A 21,818-nucleotide genomic window follows, 5' to 3' on the forward strand; every position below is an offset into this window, starting at 1 on the left:
CTCAAGCACAAGAATAAAAAGGAAAATACAGAAATAAGAAAAATTACAATCACATCAAATCAAATATACAATATCCTCGTTCCTTTGAAGAAGCTAATATTTTTGACTTGATTCTTTCTTTCCTGTTGATATTCTTGATTAATAGACTTTCATCATTGTAAAGATGTATTTAAGATCTTCAATCAAAGATTTATGTATAATTTTTATTTTTTCTATATTTGCTTCTTTTTTCTTCTTGTTGAAACGAGTAGATGTTGAGATATTACAATGCATTACATATACAAAATATCCTTAAGCTAAACAACTTTGTTTTATAAATAAACCAACTAAATTGCTCTTGCATCATTGACCCTCGGTACCAATGCCACCCAGTGCCCATGATCGTGCCAATGTGGGATCTGCAGGATCTGGGGAATATATGCAGTCTTATATTTGTATATAGAGCTAATTGTTTTCATGTTCGAACATTGGTCCCCTAGGTCGCAGGAAGCAATCTTACCATTGTGTTCGCTTATAGGACTCCATAGAAGCTTTTTGCTTCCTCCCATTATGAGGTCGTTGGGTGTCCACACTCAATCCCAAACTTCTTAATTGGTACCGTGATGTCCGATTACAGTATCATTATATGCCATCATATTGTCATCAATATCTTCACATTCACTGGAATATGTCAGTAATCTGTTGTGTTTGGCTGGTTGACTTTTGAAGCTTGCACAAGGATGATTAGAGTTAATAGTTCTTGGTAGTGACTGGATCGGATCTAGTTTCTCTCTTCCATGGAACATTGAACATATCAATTAGCTGTCTAAGATACAAGTTGAAATGTTATTTTCCCCCTAACCTTTAAGCTAAAACTCTATGTGCATAATGACTTGCTGGCCAAATACATGTTATCATTTGAGAAATTAAATTGGAATGTTAAAAAATGATCTTTGAAGCCATGTGTCAAATGGGAGATTAGGCTGAAAAAGGGGAAATTAGTATGATTTAAGAGATTGTCTGTGGAAAGAACTTGCAGTGATCATGTTACTTAGAGAAATTCAAGCTTAGTGAAAATAATATATATTTGCAAATCTGAGTAAAAAGAAATGCTAATGATTAAATTTTCGAATAAGTTGGTCATATTTCAACATGCCGGTGGATCATCCAATATTATAAGAGAGACATATCATCCAGCCCTTTATCATCTCTGATGTATTTCATTTAATAGGTCATGGAAAGTTGTTGCAGTTTGCTTTTTCCTTGTTGCATATTCCTTTTTAGTTGTTCTATTCTATTGATAAACTTGAATTGGTTTATGATCCTTAGATAGGTTGCTTTGAGTTATTTCGGCATAAAATGCAATTGAACATGGTGCCACTTCTAATTTAGGAAGTTATATGACTGTACAAGAATATGGTGAAATGGAAGACACATTAACTATTGTTTTATATAACCCAGACCCACCCTGAAGTGTACTAACAGATGGTATGTCGGTATCTATCATGGTATATATAAGGGCCAAAATTTTTGCAAAAAACTAAAAGAAATCCTATTTTACGGTTCTTGCATACCTTTTTCATTGACAAATAAAATTAATATTGATAATAGATCGATACTTTGCTGATTTGGTGTCATATTTATTAAGAAAAAGTTTTAGACATATGGATGATTAGATCCATAAATCATAAGATTTGTATTTGTTGCAAAATTAATGCTAGACCTGTAAAAATCTCAGCTCTCGTATCTAGCTTAGATCCTTGATGGTCTACCATGGAATCATTCAGATCTAGCCTTGATCTGCAAAGATCTAGCCCAGATTCATGCTGATCTAGTTTATAGATCTGTGAAGATCTAGCCTAGATTCATATGGATCTAAGCTATTTTAAGTGAAGATATAGCATAGATCCATGCGGATGTTTGCTGGATAGGAATGGTTCTAGCCTAGATTAGCTTAAATCTATATTAGATCTACAAGGATCAAGCGAGATCTGATTACATCTAGCCTACATCTGAATAAATCTAGTTTAGATCTAAAAGAATGAAGACCTGACATTTGTAGTTCAAGCCCTAAATGAGGTCTAAATGGAAGTGATCTAGGCCAAGGCTGGAAGATAAAGCATAAATCCTAACCTAATTGCATGAAATTAGCTTAGAGATTAGATTCAGATTTACCTTAATTTGTAGAGAAATTAGATCGAATCTTGCACTTGAATCTTCTTCTTGAGCAAATAAGCCTCCACTCAATAAGTTAAATTAATTTTGGAAGAGAGTTGAGAGAGAATTAGTTGGAAATGAGAGTGCATAAGAGAAAGATGTGTAAGGGGAGACTGAAGGGAGAGGAAAGAGGTTTAAAGTTATCAATCTCTTTGGCTGAGGTGACAACCTGGACCATCCGACCTGGGGTTACTGTGCAGGGGTTTGAAGGGGTTACTGTGTGGTAAACCTTGTTTCCAACTTGGACCATCCTGAAATGAGATGGTCTGACTCTTGGTCTTCACCTGAACAAGTAAAGACCGGTCACTACGTACTGGTAAGGGCGAAATCACAATCCATGGTCACTCATTTGGCAAGTTTTGAAATGTGACCTTTGTTAATAACTAATTTTACAAACTTAATTGTATGTTTCTGCTTTTGTTTTTAGTTTTGTATTTTTAGTCATTAAATAATATTCATTTCAACTTTTTAATATGAACTACATGGTATGGTAGAAAGAATTGTAACAAGTTTGGCGTTGTGAAGGTTTAAGGATCATATGGTTAGTTATCCTTGATGCAAATCTTCAACAGCATCTACAATTCCTTCTTTTTACACCAGCTTCTTCTACATTCCATGATTTCATGGTTAGGATTTTTCTGCTTTTTTGTATTGTGTAATTCATACTGAGCTATCCACTACAATATTTCTTTCTAGAGCTGGAAAGTACCATCTTTTGTAGTTTGTTTGTAATTGTGGATGCAAAGAACCTATACACAAAGATCTGTATACTGTTGCAACAACATAAGATTGTGACTCTGGCATCATGTGTGATTTTGTAGACTAGAATTTGGATTCAACATGTTGTGTTATGTTTTTTCAATCGCTCCTGCCCTTTAGAGTTGGCACTTGTACACTGAGCATATTTGAAATTTTTTATAGGTTATGATTCCATAATCAGCACATCTTAAATACAAGAATCCTATCTTGCAAGAACTTTTATGTTTTGGCAAGTAAACCTACAGTTTAAACAAAAGTTAGTAAATATTTTTTTTAATAAGACTGAGATGTTTGCTAGAGATTTTTAATCATCTATCAAATTTAATGAATTTACAAGAAGAATCAAGCTTTCTGTTTGTTACTGACATTTTTTAGAACTGAAAACATGGAAAATTCTTTGTTGAACTTTTGATGATGTATTGACATCACTCTATGAAATGGTCTGCTGTGCCAACTTATGTCTGCATGAATCAAGATTTTAGATATTAATTTAATATCTGTCTTGATAATCTGTCAGACAATTAGTGTTTTGAGGTACCAAGTGGGTATTCTAACCTATACCATCTGATATCATGGGAAAGAAAAGTAATAGAGAAGTATACCAAGTGATACCGTATTGTCACGGACCGAGCTAGAATTACCTAAGTCGTGAGGCAACATTGCAGCAATGTCATGGACTTAACTAGAATTGCCTAAGTCGTGAGATACTATTGTGCCATTGTTACGGACTTAGCTAGGATTGCTTAAGTCATGAGGCACCCTTGCGTTATATGTTCGTAAAGGGTTAGCCGAGTTGCAATCTAGCTCACGTCTCAAAGGACCTGTAAAAGAGCAAATTGATTAGTTAAAAAACCAGCGGCAGAGAAGTCTCGATGTCTCGCGAAGAGGACAACTTTACAAGCAATTTAACAAACACTCGGTGTGCAAGAGAGAAAAGAGAGGAAGGAGAAAACAAGGATTTTAGAAGGAAAACGAACAGTTGCAAGTCCGCAAACGACTGCTCACCGAGTGTCGAGTACGATGGCAAGTTCTCGTAGGCTTAATGTGCGAATATATGAATCCAATCAATGACCAACACTACCCCAAAACCCCATCTATCCTTGTGCCACCCGGGGGTTCCACGGTGCTGAGATGGCTGACATTTCGCATCGTACTGTAGTCTGCAGAAAACAGGCCATGACACACAAAAATTAGGCTATTTTAGGGCAGTTTTGCCCATTCTGGTGAGCAGTCGTTCCGCAGCATTGCAAACTGTTCCTGCTAATAGTTTCAAGCAAAAACACACAAAAACAAGGCAAAACACACTGATAAACATATGTACAAGTAAACAAAATCGACAAACAGTCTGTTGACGAAGATGTTGTGGGTGCATGATGACTATTTGTGACATTCTCCCCCACTTAAATTATCGACGCCGTCGTCGACACTGGCTGGTAGGCTTTGATGATTGCTTCTTCATATCGCAGGGTGTTTTCAGGCTCCTATTTAGCTTCTATTCGGGGAAGCTTTCACCACTTCACTAAGTACTCAGTCTGCTCTACTTCGTTGGGTAGCTTTGTCTTGTGATTCACTAAAATGATTTCAACTCGCTTTCCGTAGGAGGCTTTTGTGGGGGGTAGCCGAATTAGAATACTTCGGGAAGCATCTTGCCGGTTTGAATGATAGGATTTCAAGTTGCTTGCATGGAAGGCATTGTAAATTTTGAGCCATACTGGCAGTTGCAACTTGTAGGAGTCATTGCCTACTCTATTGATAATTGGGAAGGGTCCTTCGTACTTGCGCACTAATCTCTTGTGCACTTTATGTCTAAAGAACTGGAGTGATGCTGGTTGGAGCTTCACCAACACCAAGTTGTCGATTTTAAACTCTTGTGGTCACATTCTCAAATCTGCCCATTTCTTTATCTTTTTGGCCACCTTCTCCAAGTAAGCCCGCATAATATCTATGTTCCGGTGTCATTCCTTTGCAAAATGATAGGCTGACGGACTACTCCCGGTATAACCAATCCAAGGTGTGAGGAGTCGACGCTGCTATCTCGTAATGATTTCGAAGGGACTCTTGTTAAATGCAGAGCTCCGTTGTAAGTTGTAGGAGAATTGGGCTATGTCTAACAGCTTCACTTAATCCCGTTGGTTAGCACTCACGTAGTGTCAAACATATTGTTCCAAGAGCGAATTTATTCTCTCAGTTTGGCCATCCGTCTAAGGTTGGAGGCTTGTGGAGAAGTATAACTTAGATATCAACAATTCGAACAGCTCGGTCTAGAAATGTCCCAAGAACTGTGTCTCGATCATTGATGATATTATGTGAGACTCCCCAATACCTCACCACATTCTTTATCATTAATTTGGCCGCCTCATCTACTGAGCAGCGTAGGGGTGCAACAATGAATATTGCATACTTTGAAAATCGATCGATCGCCACGAGTATCGATTCGAGTCCCCCTACTATCGACAAGCTTGATATGATGTCTAAGGAAATGCTCTCTCATTACCTTTCTGGTACAGGCAACGACTCTAAAAGTCTCACCGGCTTCTATTGTTTTACCTTATCTCGTTGGCAAGGCACGTTCGAACTTATTCCTTTACATCAGTTCTCATATTCGGCCAATAGAAGGTCCTCTCCACAAGAGCCAACATTCGGTGAATACCCGGATGTCTAGCCCAAAGGGAATAGTGATACTCTCTCAAGAGTTCACGCCTCAAATTGTTCGCTTGAGAAACAGACGCTCTATTCCCTTTGGTGTAGACGAGTCCTTCCTGGACCTAAAATCATCGTGCCTTGCTCGTTTTGATTAGTTGCATCAAGGTTATTGCTTGGGGATAATTGTACAGTCCATCCCTGATCCTGAAAAGGAAGTTGGAGTGCAACTGACTTGCTTGGCCTCCGCCTTCCAATTGCATGGCATTTACTAGCTCTACTTTCTTGCTCAATGCATCGACCACGACTTTTGCTCTTCTGGGCTTGTATTCCATTGCTATATATCAAACTCAGCCAAGAAGTCCTGCCCCCGTGCTTGCTTTTGGGAGAGTTTCTTTTGAGTTTGGAAGTAACTCAATGTGATGTTGTCCGTCCTTAGCACAAATCGCATTCCAAGAAGGTAGTGTCACTAAACTCGTAGACAGTGGACCATCGCTGTCATCTCCTTCTCGTGCACTGGATATCGTCGCTTGGTCTCGTTGAGCTTACAGCTCTCGTAGGCCATCGGGTGACCCTCCTTCATTAGTACTCTCCCAATAGCGAAGTTTGAATCATCCATATGGACTTCGAAAGGTTTCTCATAGTCTGGCAATTTGAGTATCGATTCTTTCAACACAGTAGCCTTAAGGTCTTGGAATGCCGCTTCGCATTTGTTTGACTATCGCCAAGGTTGCTCCTTCAGCAATTCCATCGGTGGAGCTATACACTTCGAGTACCCAACTATAAAGCACCGAAAATAGTTGACGAAACCAAGGAAGGAACCTTCGTTGATTCGATACCCTAAGAATAAAATCTCCGTTTGAGCATAGTAGCACTTCTCTCCTTTCACAAACAAAGTGTTCCCCTTGAGAACCTTGAAAATTGTTTGAAGGTGCTCGACATGCTCCTCGAGTGTTTGGTTGTAAACGATGATATCGTACAAGTAGACGACCACAAACTTGTCCGGATACTTCTTGAATAATTAGTTCATGAGAGTGCAGAATATGGTCGGAGCGTTCATTAAGCCGAAAGGCATCACCAAGAACTCGAACGCTATATACCTGGTCACACAGGTAGTCTTCACTTCATCGCCTTCAACAATGTGTACCTGCTAGTAACCTAACCGAAGGTCGAGTTTAGAGAAATATTCTGCTTTGCCTAGCTGGTCGAATAAGTTCGTGATGAGCAGGATGGGATACTTCTTCTTTACTGTCACCTTGTTTATGACTTAATAGTCAACACATAATCGGATGCTCCCATCTTGTTTCTTTTAGAAGAGGACTAGAGCTCCGAATGATGCTCTAGAACTACGGATGAGATCATCGCTTAGCAGTTTATATAACTGCTTCCTAAGCTTTACCAACTCTGGAGGGGCATGCGGTATGGTGGTTTTACTAGAGGCTTCACTCCCGGCTCCAACTTGATGTGATGGTCCACGCCTCTGCGCGGTAGCTAAGTTTTGGCAACTTGGGTGGTATAATATCAGTGAACTCCTTCAAAACGTCCATAGCCATAGTAGGTTCATGAGTAGCCTCTACGCCAAGTGTCTCTAGCTTTATTGCGGCCATGAAAGTTAATTCACCTTTTCGTACCCCCTTCTTCAGTTGTAATGCAGATATTTATTGTGGATCCTTGGTTCCTCGTCGAGAAATTAGAACCACGCAAGGGTCGTCGACTCTCATCATGCATAGGGAGTTTAGGAACGATATTGGCACCTACTTTGTTGCATGCATGAACTCCATTTTGAGAATCATTTGGAAGTTATCTAATGGCACTACCATTATGTTTGTGCTTTCACTTCATGTCCCGATCTTGATGGGGATTCTCTTTGCTAGGCCGGAGATTTGCTTAGCCTCCGAGTTCACAGCCTTCGTTTAACTTGGGCTCTTCTCTAGGTTCAGCCCAAGTCGCCTTGCTTCTTGGTCGGCAATGAAATTATGGGTAGCGCCCGTGTCCATCATCGCATGGGTTGTTTGGCCATTTAGCTTGATGTCCACGTGCATCAGCTCGTTGCTCCCTACTTTCTGTTGCTTTGTCTTTATATTCTCCCCCACTTGATCTCGTAATGCTTTCAACAAATGCATTGCTCCCACCCGGGGTCCTTACGACTCCTCATCGTGGTTGCTGGATTTCGAACTACTCGAACTAAGGGCGATGATCTTGCCCTTGTCCGATCGTGGGGGGTGGAATGATGCTGTAAATGCATTGAGTGCTTGCTTTTATAGGCACTCCCTCACAATGTGCGGTCCTCCGCACAAGAAGCATCCGCTAGGTTTTGGGGTCTTGCCTTTTGAGCTTGGCCCTTTATGGGAACTTCTTTTCTTTTGTTCACTTCCGGACTCCTTTCCTTGGGAATATTTGGATGAGCGATTTCCCGAAGATTGTTTCTTCTTACTCGAGTCCTTTGAAAAAACAAAGTTGGTGAGCCTTTCCGTGGCTACGATTGTCCCGATCACATCGGTGACATTCCTTCGATGTAATTCTTGTTGTGCTTACGACTTCAAGCCATCAAGGGAGCTGAACAGCTTGTCCTTCTCGGACATGTCTTGTATGTCCAGTATCAGTGTAGAAAATTGCTTTATGTAGTCTCGAGTGGAAGTACTTTGGCAGAGTTGTCTCAGCTTCCTTGTAACAAACTTCATGTTCTCGGGTAGGAACTGAGTTCTCAACTCCCGCTTCAAGTCCTCTCATGTGTCCACTCGATACTAACCTTGTTGGATCTCTTCTCAACGTGTTTACCACCAAAGTTTTACATTCTCATTCAGATGATTGTTATCGAAACTTTGGTTTCTTTAGAATCAGGCCTTGTAGATTGAAAGTATTGTTCCATATTGAATAGGAAACTCTCGAGCTCCTTCACATCCCTGGCACCCCCATAGCAATGCGGCTCGGGTGCTCTCAAGTTTTGTTGCGGAGCAACGCGGGTGTTGCTTCCTCCCCGCATTAAGAGCCCTTGTGAGCAATATAATCCTTGACATGAATTCTTTCACAACTTCGTGTAGGTGTTGCACGGAGTCTTTGGTGTCTTCCATCAATCAATCAACTAGGGAATCAACCTTGTCGATCCGAGATTCCGCCTCTTATGAGTTCTCTACCCTAAGAAGTCTTAATTGGCCTTGATAGAGTTCCTCTAAACTCACTTCAAGAACGTCAAGGCAGGTTTCTGTAGCTGTAAGCCTCTCCTTATGGCTTCTTTTCCCAGTTGGCGCTCCGGATTGTGCTTTCTCCGCTCGCGGAGAAAAGTCAACTTCTCGCTCTTCTTGTTCGCTATTGTGCTCCTCTTGAGCAGCTTCAACAGCTTGAGAGCGAGTTTGCACTTGTAGCCCACTTGTGGCTACTTGGGGCAATTGTCCGGCTTGCCCCATTTTACTTGATTCGGCACGATGCTTCACCATGGTGAGATTGCGAAACTTTTGTTGTTTGGACGAATTGTTTGCACGCTCTGATACTACAATGTCACGGACTTAGTTGGAATTGCCTGAGTTGTGAGGTACCTTTGCGCCAACGTCATGGACTTAGCTAGGATTGCCTAAGTCATGGGGCACCCCTTGCTTATCCGTTCGCAAAGGGTTAGTCTAGTCGCAGTTTTGTCCATTCTGGTGAGCGGTCGCTCTCCAGTGCTGCAAACTATTCCTGCACATAGTTTTTAAGCAAAAACATACAAAAACAAGACAAAACACGTTGCCAAACATATGTGTGAGCAAACAAAAGCGATAAACAGTCCATTGACGAAGATGTTGTCGGTGCATAATGATCGTTCGTGATAGTATGGTTCATAAACAATGCTTGCTTGGATTGATAAAAACCAATCGATATGTGGTGTGAATGAGAGAGTGACGTTTAGACTATATGATCAAATTTCTTAACATTTTTTTTATCGATCTGAATGAACAGAATCATAGCTTTGCGAGGAATCAAACTCTGGAATATAAAGTCCATTTAGTATCTCCACCTGCGCCCATCAACCCTTTCTGCTGTACATCTGGGCTGCTTTGTGACATGCAGTTAACAAGATTTAAACCCATATACAAACCGGATATATGTTAATTTGGTTTGGATAATGAGAAATAACATGTTTCAGTCTTCTTTCAGTCTTAAGCTGTGTGGACTGTCATAGGCAGATTAGTTAGCATTATGCTATTATACCTGCAGAGATTCTCTTATCTTTATCAGCTCCTGATAGAAATTTGAGACCTTCATTCCTTTTACACAGATGAAGTGATGGTATTCCTTTTCTTACAAACTTAACTTGGATTAGTTATTTGTTATTATATTATATCCTTCGTATTTTTCATTCATGTTACCTGAAAATGATGTGGGACTTCCCTGTTTGAAACCTGAGTTTCCTTTTAACTAGATTCAAGGAGTAGAAGAAATGCTTTCCTTGTAGTATATCGCTTTTGAAATGCTCCCAATAACTTTAACATTCAACTGTTGTGAATAGAGATGGACATAGCTCTAAGAATGTAACTTTACTTTTTAGATAGCATTAGTGGAGTGAAAGTTGGATATAATATTATTACTTGTTTTTTCTACTTGGTCATTTTGTCTATTTTAACTGATTTCTCTTGGTTTCTTGTTAAATTTACCTGAATATTTGTGATTTTATGTTCCTATTGGTATTAATAGCACATGGTAACCTTATATACAGAGTCGAGATTTTCTGTTGCTGCTCCATTTATCTATTTCTGCATTGCTTTTGCTCTCTGATTGCAGTTCTATTTTCTCTGTACTACCTATCTATTGTCTGAACATTTTCATCTCTTGCAATGAGGGAGGCCTTATTTGACAAATATTTTGTCAGTCCTTTATTTCGTTTTTCTACATGTTTTATTATCCATTGTAAATGAACATGGTTTAAAGGTAGCTGAATCGGCTTTATTCATACATTTTTTCCATCAGTTTAGAGTTTCTATTGCTGTTCTTCTGACTGCAGCTTTCTTTCTTTTTTTTTCTTTTTGTTGCACCATCTGGAAGATCTCCAGCACTTGAGATGCCTACTTTTCTTTAAATGACCATGATCTATATCCATTTTTCATACATATCATAACGTCAATTGATGATGAAGGCGGATTACAGGTTGCTGAACGGGCGTTATTCCTCTGGAACAATGATCATATAGTGAGCTTAATTGCTCAAAATCGCAGTGTAATATTTCCCATCATATTTGAAGCACTGGAGAAGAACATGCAGGCCCATTGGAACCAAGCGATTCATGGCCTAACAGCAAATGTGCGGAAAATGTTCCTTGACATGGACAGCGAGCTGTTCGAGGAGTGCCAGCGACAATACGAAGAAAAGGAAGCGAAGGCAAAATCAGTGGAAGAGCAAAGAGAGTTGGCATGGAGAAGGCTGGAAGCCGTTGTTGAAGCCAAGGCCGGAGGAGAAGACATGGTTCTAGCCAATTAGCCAAATTTGTGGTTGTATTGTAAGTTAAATGTATCATCTGTGGATATGCCTCGGATCATGTCAGGTTTCAAGGTTTTCTTTTTTGTCTCCTTTTGTGCATTTCAAAGAGAGATGCCGTATTTTATTCCATTCACGATCTTTTTCTTTTTATTGGTTTCCTGCAGTGCAAAGATTTCGAACTTAATATGTATTTCTTTCAGTCTGTTTTGACATCTACCTACTGCTGATGCATTGTGGAATCATATAATTGCTGAGAAACAACAGTGGAGATGCTGAGCTCAAAATATTTGTTGGTTTTTTTATGGGATGATTTCTTAAGATATGAATGAGAATTGCGAATAAATTAATTATTCACAGTTCATTCAACAACAGTTGGTAAGAATCGTCGAGCTTTCATGTATCCATTCATTGCATGAACATTGTATTGTATCAAGGTCACGCTTACTAGACATCAAGTCCTTATGTTTTTGACTGCCTATATTGTGTCCTTAGCATCAGAGTCTCCTCAAAGATACATATCCATAGTTGGCTCATAAAATTATGGTGGCGAATGAAAGGCTCATTTGAGAAAAACAATAAGGAGAATCAACAATAAAGTCATGAATTATAATGGAACTTTCTTTTTCTTGATCAAAAAGAACTTCCAAGATAAAGTTTGTAGTCTAAAAGATGGAAGTTATGCATATATCTTTCAATTGGCATAATAAGAACCATAAATACTACTTGATGAGTTTGATTTAAGGAAATTGACCGATAATGTAGGGTTGATATAATGATCAGAATGCTCCTTTATCAGATCAATATTTTGTGTCATGATAATAGTCTCTAAATATAGAGGCAACAGAAATATCACATATTGGGTAAGCCTTTTAGCCAATAACGGATGTTGACCTGCTGCGTCAAGTATAAGTCCCACAGGATTGGAGGCTGAATGATTGAGCTACGAAGGATCGTACAAGCAAGTTTTTCCTGGTCGTGGCGAGAGGAGGTAGCAGAAGAGGGAGGTGGCTGCAGCCACACCAAGACTAAGTAGGGGAAGGTTGCGGTGGCGACACTGATGACTAGGAAAGGAAGGCAGAAGGGAGAAAGGATAGAGGAGGGAGTAAAGGACGGGATTGGCATAAACAACACCAAAGATGCAAAAGCAGAGTCATGTCACTTGATGGAGTCACAAGGATTATAATAATGATGTAATCAAGAAACACTCTTACCCACTTTTAGTAAGAAACAATATTGATAGACACAATCTTCAACAAAGTTGACCACCATCCAATTGACACAGAATACATTTAACAAGCTCTGCATCCTTGCAAGATTCAAAGAAAACTGAGATAAACAAGCACGTAGCTGCATTTTGGAAAGTCTTTCTTCTACTTATTGGGGACACCTGACAAAAGATGTGCAGTGACCTCTGAATGAAGTAGCTGGAGGATACATCACTATGAAATAACTCTTAGGCTAGTCAGTCAATATGTTATCGACACAAAGTCTGTGCAACTCACTGCCATCTATAAGCCTTCTGATTCCAGCTTTTAGTTCAGGTACTCCCTCTTGCAAGACAGCACATACAGGAAATATAGGGACGCCTTGGACCCTTCTCTCTAGTTCTTGGAACACATGTTCTGCACCCTCTTCATCAATTTTGTTGGCCACTATTAAGGACGGTCGATTTGACAAACCTTCCCGGTGATGTTCAAGCTCCAAAGCCAAATCCCTCAGTTGCTCCCATGGCTGAATACCCTTCCTCCCATCCAATGCTGCTGCTAAATCAATGACATATGCCAAAACCCTTGTGCGCTCTATGTGCCTCAAGAAAGCATGGCCAAGCCCACGATTTGCATGTGCTCCTTTTATAAGACCAGGGATGTCAGCAACCTTGACAGAGAAGAAGTCCTCGTAATTTAGATTTCCTATGTTGGGCCTTAGAGTGGTAAAAGCATAATGACCCACAGTTGGCCTAGCCATTGATAGGGCCCCTAGCAATGTGCTTTTACCAGCATTAGGCATTCCAATAAGGCCAACATCTGCGATACTCTTCAGTTCCAGTATAAGAACACTTTCAGAGCCAGGTCTTCCAGCAGCCAATGAAGTTTGATATTCACCATCCAAAGTTTCTGGACTTGAAGCACCATTGCAGTAACTGACACTTTTGCGAGAATCCTTTTTTGAAGTAGCATTACCAAGGCCACCCTCTCCTCCTCGTGCAACTATTATTCTTTGCCCAGGTTGAGTTAATTCTGCAACTGAATATCGCACCACCTCCTCTTCTTCTTCCTCCTTCATCACCTCCTCATCTTCCTCTACTCTGATTTCATTTGCATCATCAGTTTGATCATCTTTAATTTCCTCGTAGGTAGTTTTGCAACATGGTTCATCATCTTCGGTGTCTTTGTCCCACTCTACCTCAGTGGAGGCAGGAGAACCAAAACTTATTTTGACATCATGCTGTGATTTATTAACATCATCTTCGGAGTACAAAGGTGACGTATGCAAATCTTTCATTAGTGCTGAACAAGATGCATTGACCTTAACACTTTTTTGCTGAACAGAATTAGCTGTATCAGTGTCAACAGCTCCTGGTATTTCCCAAGGGTCTAAGGATGTGATAGAAGAGTTTTCAGCATAAGAAGTTTCACCACTAACTAGGTGTATTACAGTGCCAACTGGTACTTGAGCAACCTGCCAGATATAAGAACTAAGTGCTTGACATACCACAAAGAAATCACACAAGATGTTAGTTGAGAAAGACACTGGAAATTCACCTTGTCAGACCCACGGCTCCCTGCTTTACTCTTTGAAGTTCCATTCCCTCCTCTTTGTGCATTCTGGAAAACAAGGTCTAGTCATAGCTTACAATATCACGTAGTAGACTGTTTAAGCCCCTCAACAACAACCATGCTTATATAAAACTAAATGAGCTTACTTGTGTACACATTATGAAGAATCCCGTTAAAGCTATCAGGCATTGTACAAAAAGCATAATGGTACTCCAACAAAGTAACAGAATAGACAGAAAGGCTTCGATCATACCAAGTGATGCTGCAAATTGCTGAAGTCCCAAACAGCTGAAGAGCATTCAAGGATGACATCACCACCTCTTCCACCATTTCCACCTGTATTTATTGAAAGAAGAATTACTTCTTTGGCAGACTAGCCAACACTGTTAAGTAACTTGAGATTATTAAAACTGATTCACTACTTCGAAAATAGCAAAGATATGAAATTTCAAGCACACAATTTGCTTAAACACAAACAAATATGGTATAGCTGGGGTCATTTTGTTTGGGAAATTTCACAAACAGATAGGCTACATGTTTCGAATATCAATAATCTGCCTTCTAACTAATGAGAAAATTTCAGAATCGTGAGTTATCAGTACAATTATATATTTTGATTACAATGTTGTAATTCTGACAAACTAACTAAACCAAAAGATATTATAGTTCCACCATCAGGTCTGCCATAACGGTCAGTCCTGCTGCGTCTATAGCTGCAACACCCATTTCCACCTTCGCCTCCCTTGGTCCATAACCTAAACCTATCAACCATCCTCCGTTCCTGTAAAGGATGAACAAACGAGGTAAAAGCTTCCGTGCCATAAGCCAATAAGAAACACCATACAAATTAGAGCAGTAAAATTAGCTTGAACCTAGTTTTCAACCAAAGAAAGACAACAAAAAGATCTTGTGCCCAAAAACGAGGTAAAGGAGTGATTTTGATCCATAGAAAACCGAATGGGCGGGTACATGCGGAAATGATAAAAAAGTAGGAACATTACAACAAAAAAAAGTGAAACACGAAAAACCTTTCAATTAAATACAAGAACGAATGGAGAGATCTCATGGAACAATTGGCGAGTGGCAGTGGATACCTGCAAAGGTGCCAACTTTCCCTTCTTTTTGGGGACATCAGAGTAAGAGAAGGAAGAAGGAAGCCATGGCGGTTTACGACAAGGCGATCTTAGCAGTACTCTGCCCGGCCCAAGGGTTTGGTGCCAGCGCCACCACATGTCTCGCTCGCAGCAGCGCAACAACCGACTTTGCTCTAATCTCGACGAACAACTCAGAAGCAGTTCTCCCGACAGAAACAAATTTCGGGGGTTTTCTTGCAATAATATATATATATATATATATATATATATATATATATATATATATATATACATCCTTACCCAAAAACAAAAAATTCTACTGTTGGGTTTTAATCTAATGATTATATGGATATTTTATCTAATTGATTTTTATCGGGGACACCCATTTTCCACCGGTCACCCATCGTGAGCGGCGTGGCCCTTCACCTCCGCCCCCGCTCCCACCGCGTGCGACGTCGCCCCATCCGCCTTCGCCACTCCCGCCCCGCTCCTTCTAGTTGGCGTTCTCCATCTTCCTCCTTGTCACCACTGCCCTCCAGGTCACCTACGACGCCCTTTGGCCCCACTTGTGGGCCCCTTGCCCTGTCAACCCCAACCGCACCCTCAGCGTTGCCCATCCCACTCTCGGTCGATCTGCCTTCCTCATCCTCTGCTCGTGTCGCCCTCCGCCACTCCCTCTTCCTCCCAATCAAAGAGCTCCCTCCTCGCGCTGCTCTTCGCCGCTCCCTCAGCTCTTGCCCACGCTGTTGCCTTCCTTACGGATGCTTCGATCGCGAAGAAGGCGAGTAAGAGGAGCATGGAGCAGATGGTAAGCGAGCCGACGATGCCTTTCACCTCAAAGAGGCTGGACTCGGAGAACTCGGCGATGAGGCGATGGAGTCGCAGTAATCAGCAAGATGGTGAACGAAGAACCGATAGCATGTTTTACTTTAGTTTTATATGCTTTTGCTTAGAAAATATAAGCAGTGATAGTTGGTAGCCCTCCAATGCGACCGCTCACTATATAAGTCGAATTATTTCAAAATGACTTTGTTTTCACATGTCACGATTTGTTTAATGCACGTCATAACTGCATACGAAACATTAGCCATCTCAGTACGTTGGAACCCCCCGGGTGGCACAAACTAGATGAGGCTTCGATATATTGTCGAGCGTTGAACAATCTTCACAAGTTCGCACGTTAACTTGACGGAAACTTGCCTTTACATCTGACACCCGATGAGCAGTTGTTTGTGGACTTGCAACTGTTCGTTTTATCTTCTAAAAGTCATTGTTTTCTCATTCTCTCTTTTTTTTTTATCTTGCACTCAAAGTACTCGTTGAATTGCTTGTAAAGCTTTTCTTTTTGCGAGACGTGTCGGAATTTGTCTCTCGCTCGTTTTGGAATTAATCAACTTTCTCTTTTACAGGTCCTTCGAGACATGAGTAAGGTTGCAAATTGGCTAACCCTTTGCGGACGCATATCGCAAGGGCGCACCATGACTTAGGCAATCACAACTAAGTCCTAGAGGTTAGTGCAAGAGTGCTTCGCGACTTAGGCAATTCAAGCTAAGTTCGCGACTTTGTCGCAATGGTGTCTCACGACTTAGACAATTATAGCTAAGTCCATGACACTGTGGTATCAGAGCCAGGTTACAATTTGAGTAAGTAGCGAAGAAACTTCGTAATCTCGCCATGGCAAAGCATTGTGGTGAATTGAGCAAGACGGGACAAGTTGGACCATTGCCCCAAGCAACCGTAGGTGGGTTGCAAGTGCAAACTCGCTCTCATGTTGGTGGAGCTACTTTGGAGGATCATGTCAGCGAACATGATGAGCGAGAAGTTGTCTACTCTCCACGAGCGGAGGAGACGCAATCTGGAGCACCAATTGGAAAAAATAGCTATAAGGAGAGACTCACGATGGTAGAAACCCACCTAGATGTTCTTGAAGTGAGCTTGGAGGAACTCTACCAAAGCCAACAAAGGCTTCTTGGGGTAGAGAGCTCACAAGAACAAGATGAATCCTGAATCGACAAGGTTGAGGCCCTAGTCCATCGAATGACAGATGATACCAAAGACTCCATACAATGTTTGCATGAGGTCGTGGTAGAACTCACTTCTAGAGTGACAGTGCTCACAAGGGTACTAAATGCAGGAGCGACCAATACCCATGTCGCGCTACCACAAAACTTGAGGGCATCTGAGCCTCATTGCTGTGGAGGTGCTAGGGACGCGAAAGAACTCGAGAATTTCTTGTTTGACATGGAATAGTACTTTCGAGCTACAAGGCTTGTCTAAAGATACTAAAGTTTCAATAGTATCTGAATGAGGATGCAAAACTTTGGTGGCGGACCCGTTGGGAGGAGATCCAACAAGGTTGGTGTCAAGTGGACACATGAGATGACTTAAAGCGGGAGTTGAGAACTCAATTCCTACTTGAGAACATACAGTTCATCACAAGAAGGAAGTTGAGACAACTCCGCTAAAGTACTTCCATCTGAGACTACGTGAAGCAATTTTTTGCACTGATGTTGGACACACAGGACATGCCCGAGAAGGATAAGCTGTTCAGCTTCCTCGATGGTTTGAAACCATGGGCTCAAACAAGAATTGCATCGAAGGAATGTCACCGATGTGATCGGGGTAATTGCGGTCGCAAAAAGGCTCACCGACTTTATTTCCTCGGAGGACTTGAAGAAAAGGAAATAATCTTCAGGAAACTACCCTCCAAAATATTCTTGAGGGAAGGAGCTCGGGGGCAAACAAAGGAAGAAGAGTTCCCACAAAGGGCTAAGCTCAAAAGGCAAGGGCCCAAAACCTAGCGGATGCTTCTTGTGCGGAGGGCCACACATGGTGAGGGAGTGCCCACAGAAACATACACTCAATGCTTTAACAACTTCAATCCACCCCCCCAAATCAAACAAAGGCAAGGTTGTCGCCCTCAGTTCAAGCAGTTCAGAATCTAGTAATGACGATGAGGAGTTGCAAGGTCCCCAAAAGGGAGCAATGCATTTGTTGAATGCATTGCAAGGTCAAGTGGGGGAGAACATGAAGGCAAAGCTATTAAAAGCAGGGAGTAGAGAGCTAATGTACGTGGACATTAAGCTCAATGACCAAACAACCTGTGCAATGGTAGACACGGGCGCCACCCACAACTTCATTATCGATCGAGAAGCAAAGCGACTTGGGTTGATCTTGGAGAATAACCCAAGTCAGATGAAGGCAATGAACTCGGAGGCTAAGCGGATCTCTGGGCTAGCAAAGGGAGTCTCTATCAAGATCGGGACATGGAGTGAGAGCACAAATATGATGACGGTGCCACTGAATGACTTCCAAGTAATTCTCGGAATGAAGTTTATGCACAGAGTAAAGTTGGTGCCTATGTCATTCTTGAACTCCCTATATTTGATGGGAGGCAACGACCCCTATGTGGTTCTCATCTCTCAGAGTGGAACCAAGGACCCCCAACAAATATCGACATTACAATTGAAGAAAGGGGTACGAAAAGGAGAATTAACCTTCGTGGCTGTTGTGAAGCTAGAACCACTCGACAAGGAGATCATTTACAAACCTACTATGTTGGTGAACATTCTGAAGGAGTTTACAGACGTTATGCCACCTGAGTTGCCGAAAACTTTGCCTCCACGAAGAGGCATGGATCATCATATTGAGTTGGAGCCGAGAGTGAAGCCTCTAGCAAGACCACCATACTATATATCTCCTCTAGAGTTGGCAGAGCTCAGGAAGCAGTTAGATGAACTACTAAGTGGTGGTCTCATTTGTAATTCCAAAACACCATTCAGAGCTCCAATTCTCTTCCAAAAGAAACAAGATTGGAGCCTCCAACTATGTGTCGACTATCGAGCCCTCAACAAGGTGACGGTGAAGAATGAGTATTTCATCCCACTCATCGCGGACTTGTTCGACCAACTAGGCAAAGCAAAGTCTTTTTCCAAACTCGACCTCCGGTCGGGGTATTGGTAGGTGCGCATTGCTGAAGGTGATGAAGTGAAGACTACCTGCGTGACCAAGTATGGAGCATTTGAGTTCTTGGTGATGCCTTTCGACTTAACCAATGCTCCGATCACATTCTGCACTCTTATGAACCAACTATTCAAGAAGTATTTGGATAAGTTTGTGATCATCTAATTGGACGATATTATCGTATACAGTCAAACACTCGAGAAGCATGTCAAGCATCTTTAGACAATTTTCAAGGTTCTTAGGGAAAATACATTGTTCATGAAAAGGGAGAGGTGCTACTTTGCTCAAACAGAGATATTATTCTTGGGGCATCAAATTGGTGATGGTAAATCGAAGGTGTAAGCTGTTGTGGAATGACAAACTCCAAAGAAGGTGTCGGAGTTGAGATCCTTCATTGGTTTCGTCAACTACTATTAACGCATCATAACTAGGTATTCAAAGCAGCACACAACTCCAGTGAAGGAGTTGTTGAAGAAGGCGTAGCCTTAGAGATGGTCTGATAAATGTGAAGCTGCATTCCAAGATCTGAAGGCCGTTGTGTTGGACGGACCGGTGCTCAAATTGTCGGACTATGGGGAGCCCTTCGAAGTCCATATAGATGCTTCAAATTTCGCTATTGGGGGAGTACTCATGTAAGAGGGTCACTCGGTGGCCTACGAGAGTCGCAAGCTCAACGAGACCGAGCGACGGTATCTGGTGCATGAGAAGGAGATGATAGCGGTGGTCCATTGTCTACGAGTTTGGCGGCACTACCTTCTCGGATCGCGATTTGTGTTAAGGACAGGCAACATCGCTTTGAGCTATTTCCAAACTCAAAAGAAACTCTCCCCAAAGTAAGTACGATGGCAAGACTTCTTAGTTGAGTTTGATATGGCAATGGAGTACAAGCCCGGAAAAGTAAATGTCGTGGCCGACGTATTGAGCAGGAAAGTGGAGCGAGTGAATGTGATACAGTTGGAAGGCAGAGGCCAAGTAAGTCAATTTCACTCCAACTTCCTTTCCGGGATCAGGGATGGACTATACAATGATCTTCAAGCAGTAACCCTGATGCAGCTCATCAAAAAAGACAAGGCATGACAATTCTGGGTCCATGAGGGACTCATTTACACAAAAGAGAATAGAGTTTATGTTCCTCAAGTGAACAATTTGAGAAATGAACTCTTGAGAGAGTGTCACGATTCCCTTTGGGCTAGACATCCGGGTATTCACAGAACTTTAGCTCTCGTAGAGAGGGCCTTCTACTGGCCGAGGATAGGGACTGATGTGGAGGAATATGTTCGAACGTGCCTCACTTGCCAACAAGATAAGGTGGAGTAGCGGAAGCCGGTGGAACTTTTAGAGATGTTGCTCATACCAGAAAGGTCATGGGAGAGCATTTCCTTGGACTTTATATCAAGCTCGCTGACAATAGAGGGACTCGGATTGATACTCGTGATGGTCGATCGATTTTCAAAGTATGCAACTTTCATTGCTGCACTCATATCCTATTCAGTAGAGGAGGCGACCAAGCTGATGATGAAGAATGTGGTGAAGTATTGGGGAGTCCCGCACAATATCATTAGTGATTGAGACACTCGATTCCTATGACGATTCTGGACTGAGCTATTCAAATTGTTGGGGTCTAAGTTATACTTCTTAATAAGCCTCCACCCCCAGACGGATGGCCAAACCAAAATGATAAACTTACTCCTTGGGCAATATCTTCAACACTACGTGAATGCCAATCAACGAGATTGGGTGAAGCTATTGGACAAAGCCCAATTCTCCTATAGCTTGTAGCAGAGCTCTACGTCCAACAAAAGCCCCTTCGAGATCATTACAGGACAACAACCATCGACTCCTCACACATTGGCTATCAGGTATACCGGGAGTAGTTTGTCAGCATATCACTTTGTAAGAGAATGACACCAAAATGCAGATATTGCGCGGGCTTACTTAGAGAAGGCGACCAAAAAGATGAAGAAGTGGGTCGACTTGGGAAGGCGACCACAAGAGTTCAAAGTCAGCGATTTGGTGTTGTTGAAGCTCCAACCAATATAACTCTAATATTTTAGGCATAAAGTACATAAAGGATTGGTGTGCAAGTATGAAGGGTCATTCCTAATTATCAGTAGAGTGGGTAATGTCTCTTATAAGTTGTAGCTACTAGCGTGACTCAAAATTCATAATGTTTTTCACGCTAGCAACTTGAAAATCTACCACTCAGATCTGTAAAATGCTTCCCGAAGTGTTCCAACTCAGCTACCCCCCACCAGAGCCTCATACGAGAAGTGAGTTGAAACCATTTTAGCAGATCGCAAGATAAAGCTACCCAATAGAGTTGAGCAGATCAAGTACTTAGTGAAGTGGTGAAAACTTTCCCGAATTGAAGCTAGTTGGGAGCCCGAAGATGCCCTATGATATGAAGAAGCAATCATCAACAATTACCAACAAGTGTCTATGAGGGCGTCAACTGTTTAAGTGGGGGAGAAGGTCACAAACGGTCATCGCGCACCCACAATAATTTCATTCAACAAATCGTTCATCACTTTTGTATGCTTGTACAGAGATATGACATGTTTTGCTTTGCTTTTGTGTGTTTTTTCTTAGAAAATATAAGCAACGATAGTTCGCAACGCTATAGTGCGATCGCTCATCGCATCGGGCCGAATTGTCCCAAAATAGCTCCGTTTTCATGTGCTACGACTTGTTTTTTGCACGCCACAGTTGTACACGAAACATTAGCCATCTCAGCACCCTAGAACCCCCCGGGTGGCATAGGGCTGGATGGGGCTTCGATATATTATCGGGGGTTGAACAATCTTCACAAGTTCACGCGTTTACTTGACGAGAACTTACCTTCGCGCCAAGCACCCGGTGAGCAGTTGTTTGTAGATTTGCAACTATTTGTTCTACCTTCTAAAGTTCTTATTTTTTTCTTCTCTCTCTTTTCTCTCTTGCA

The 21,818-nt window shown here is 41.6% G+C and overlaps 2 protein-coding genes across 3 annotated transcripts in view; one reads left to right on the forward strand and one right to left on the reverse strand.

Moving 5' to 3' along the window:
• LOC135629381 (serine/threonine protein phosphatase 2A 57 kDa regulatory subunit B' alpha isoform-like) overlaps positions 1 to 11,255 on the forward strand; it is a 17,291-nt gene extending 6,036 nt beyond the window's left edge. The window contains exon 2 of one of the 2 annotated variants that reach the window (XM_065136653.1): positions 10,714 to 11,255. In XM_065136653.1, coding sequence (XP_064992725.1) covers positions 10,714 to 11,043 — 330 coding nt within the window. In that variant the 3' untranslated portion in view covers positions 11,044 to 11,255. Of the gene's footprint in view, positions 1 to 10,702 lie in introns of both variants that reach the window. The other variant, XM_065136654.1, reaches the window with a different exon arrangement.
• Positions 11,256 to 12,234: 979 nt separating this feature from the next.
• LOC135628387 (probable GTP-binding protein OBGM, mitochondrial) lies at positions 12,235 to 15,290 on the reverse strand. The gene is made up of 5 exons (XM_065135010.1): positions 14,915 to 15,290; positions 14,493 to 14,601; positions 14,074 to 14,156; positions 13,806 to 13,868; positions 12,235 to 13,722 (listed from the first exon to the last, which is right to left on the reverse strand). The coding sequence occupies exons 1-5, from the start codon at positions 15,206 to 15,208 to the stop codon at positions 12,502 to 12,504; spliced, it is 1,770 nt and encodes a 589-aa protein (XP_064991082.1). The 5' UTR covers positions 15,209 to 15,290; the 3' UTR covers positions 12,235 to 12,501.
• Positions 15,291 to 21,818: the final 6,528 nt, after the last annotated feature.

This window comes from Musa acuminata, chromosome BXJ3-1, assembly GCF_036884655.1.
Source record: "Musa acuminata AAA Group cultivar baxijiao chromosome BXJ3-1, Cavendish_Baxijiao_AAA, whole genome shotgun sequence".
NCBI lineage: Eukaryota > Viridiplantae > Streptophyta > Magnoliopsida > Zingiberales > Musaceae > Musa > Musa acuminata.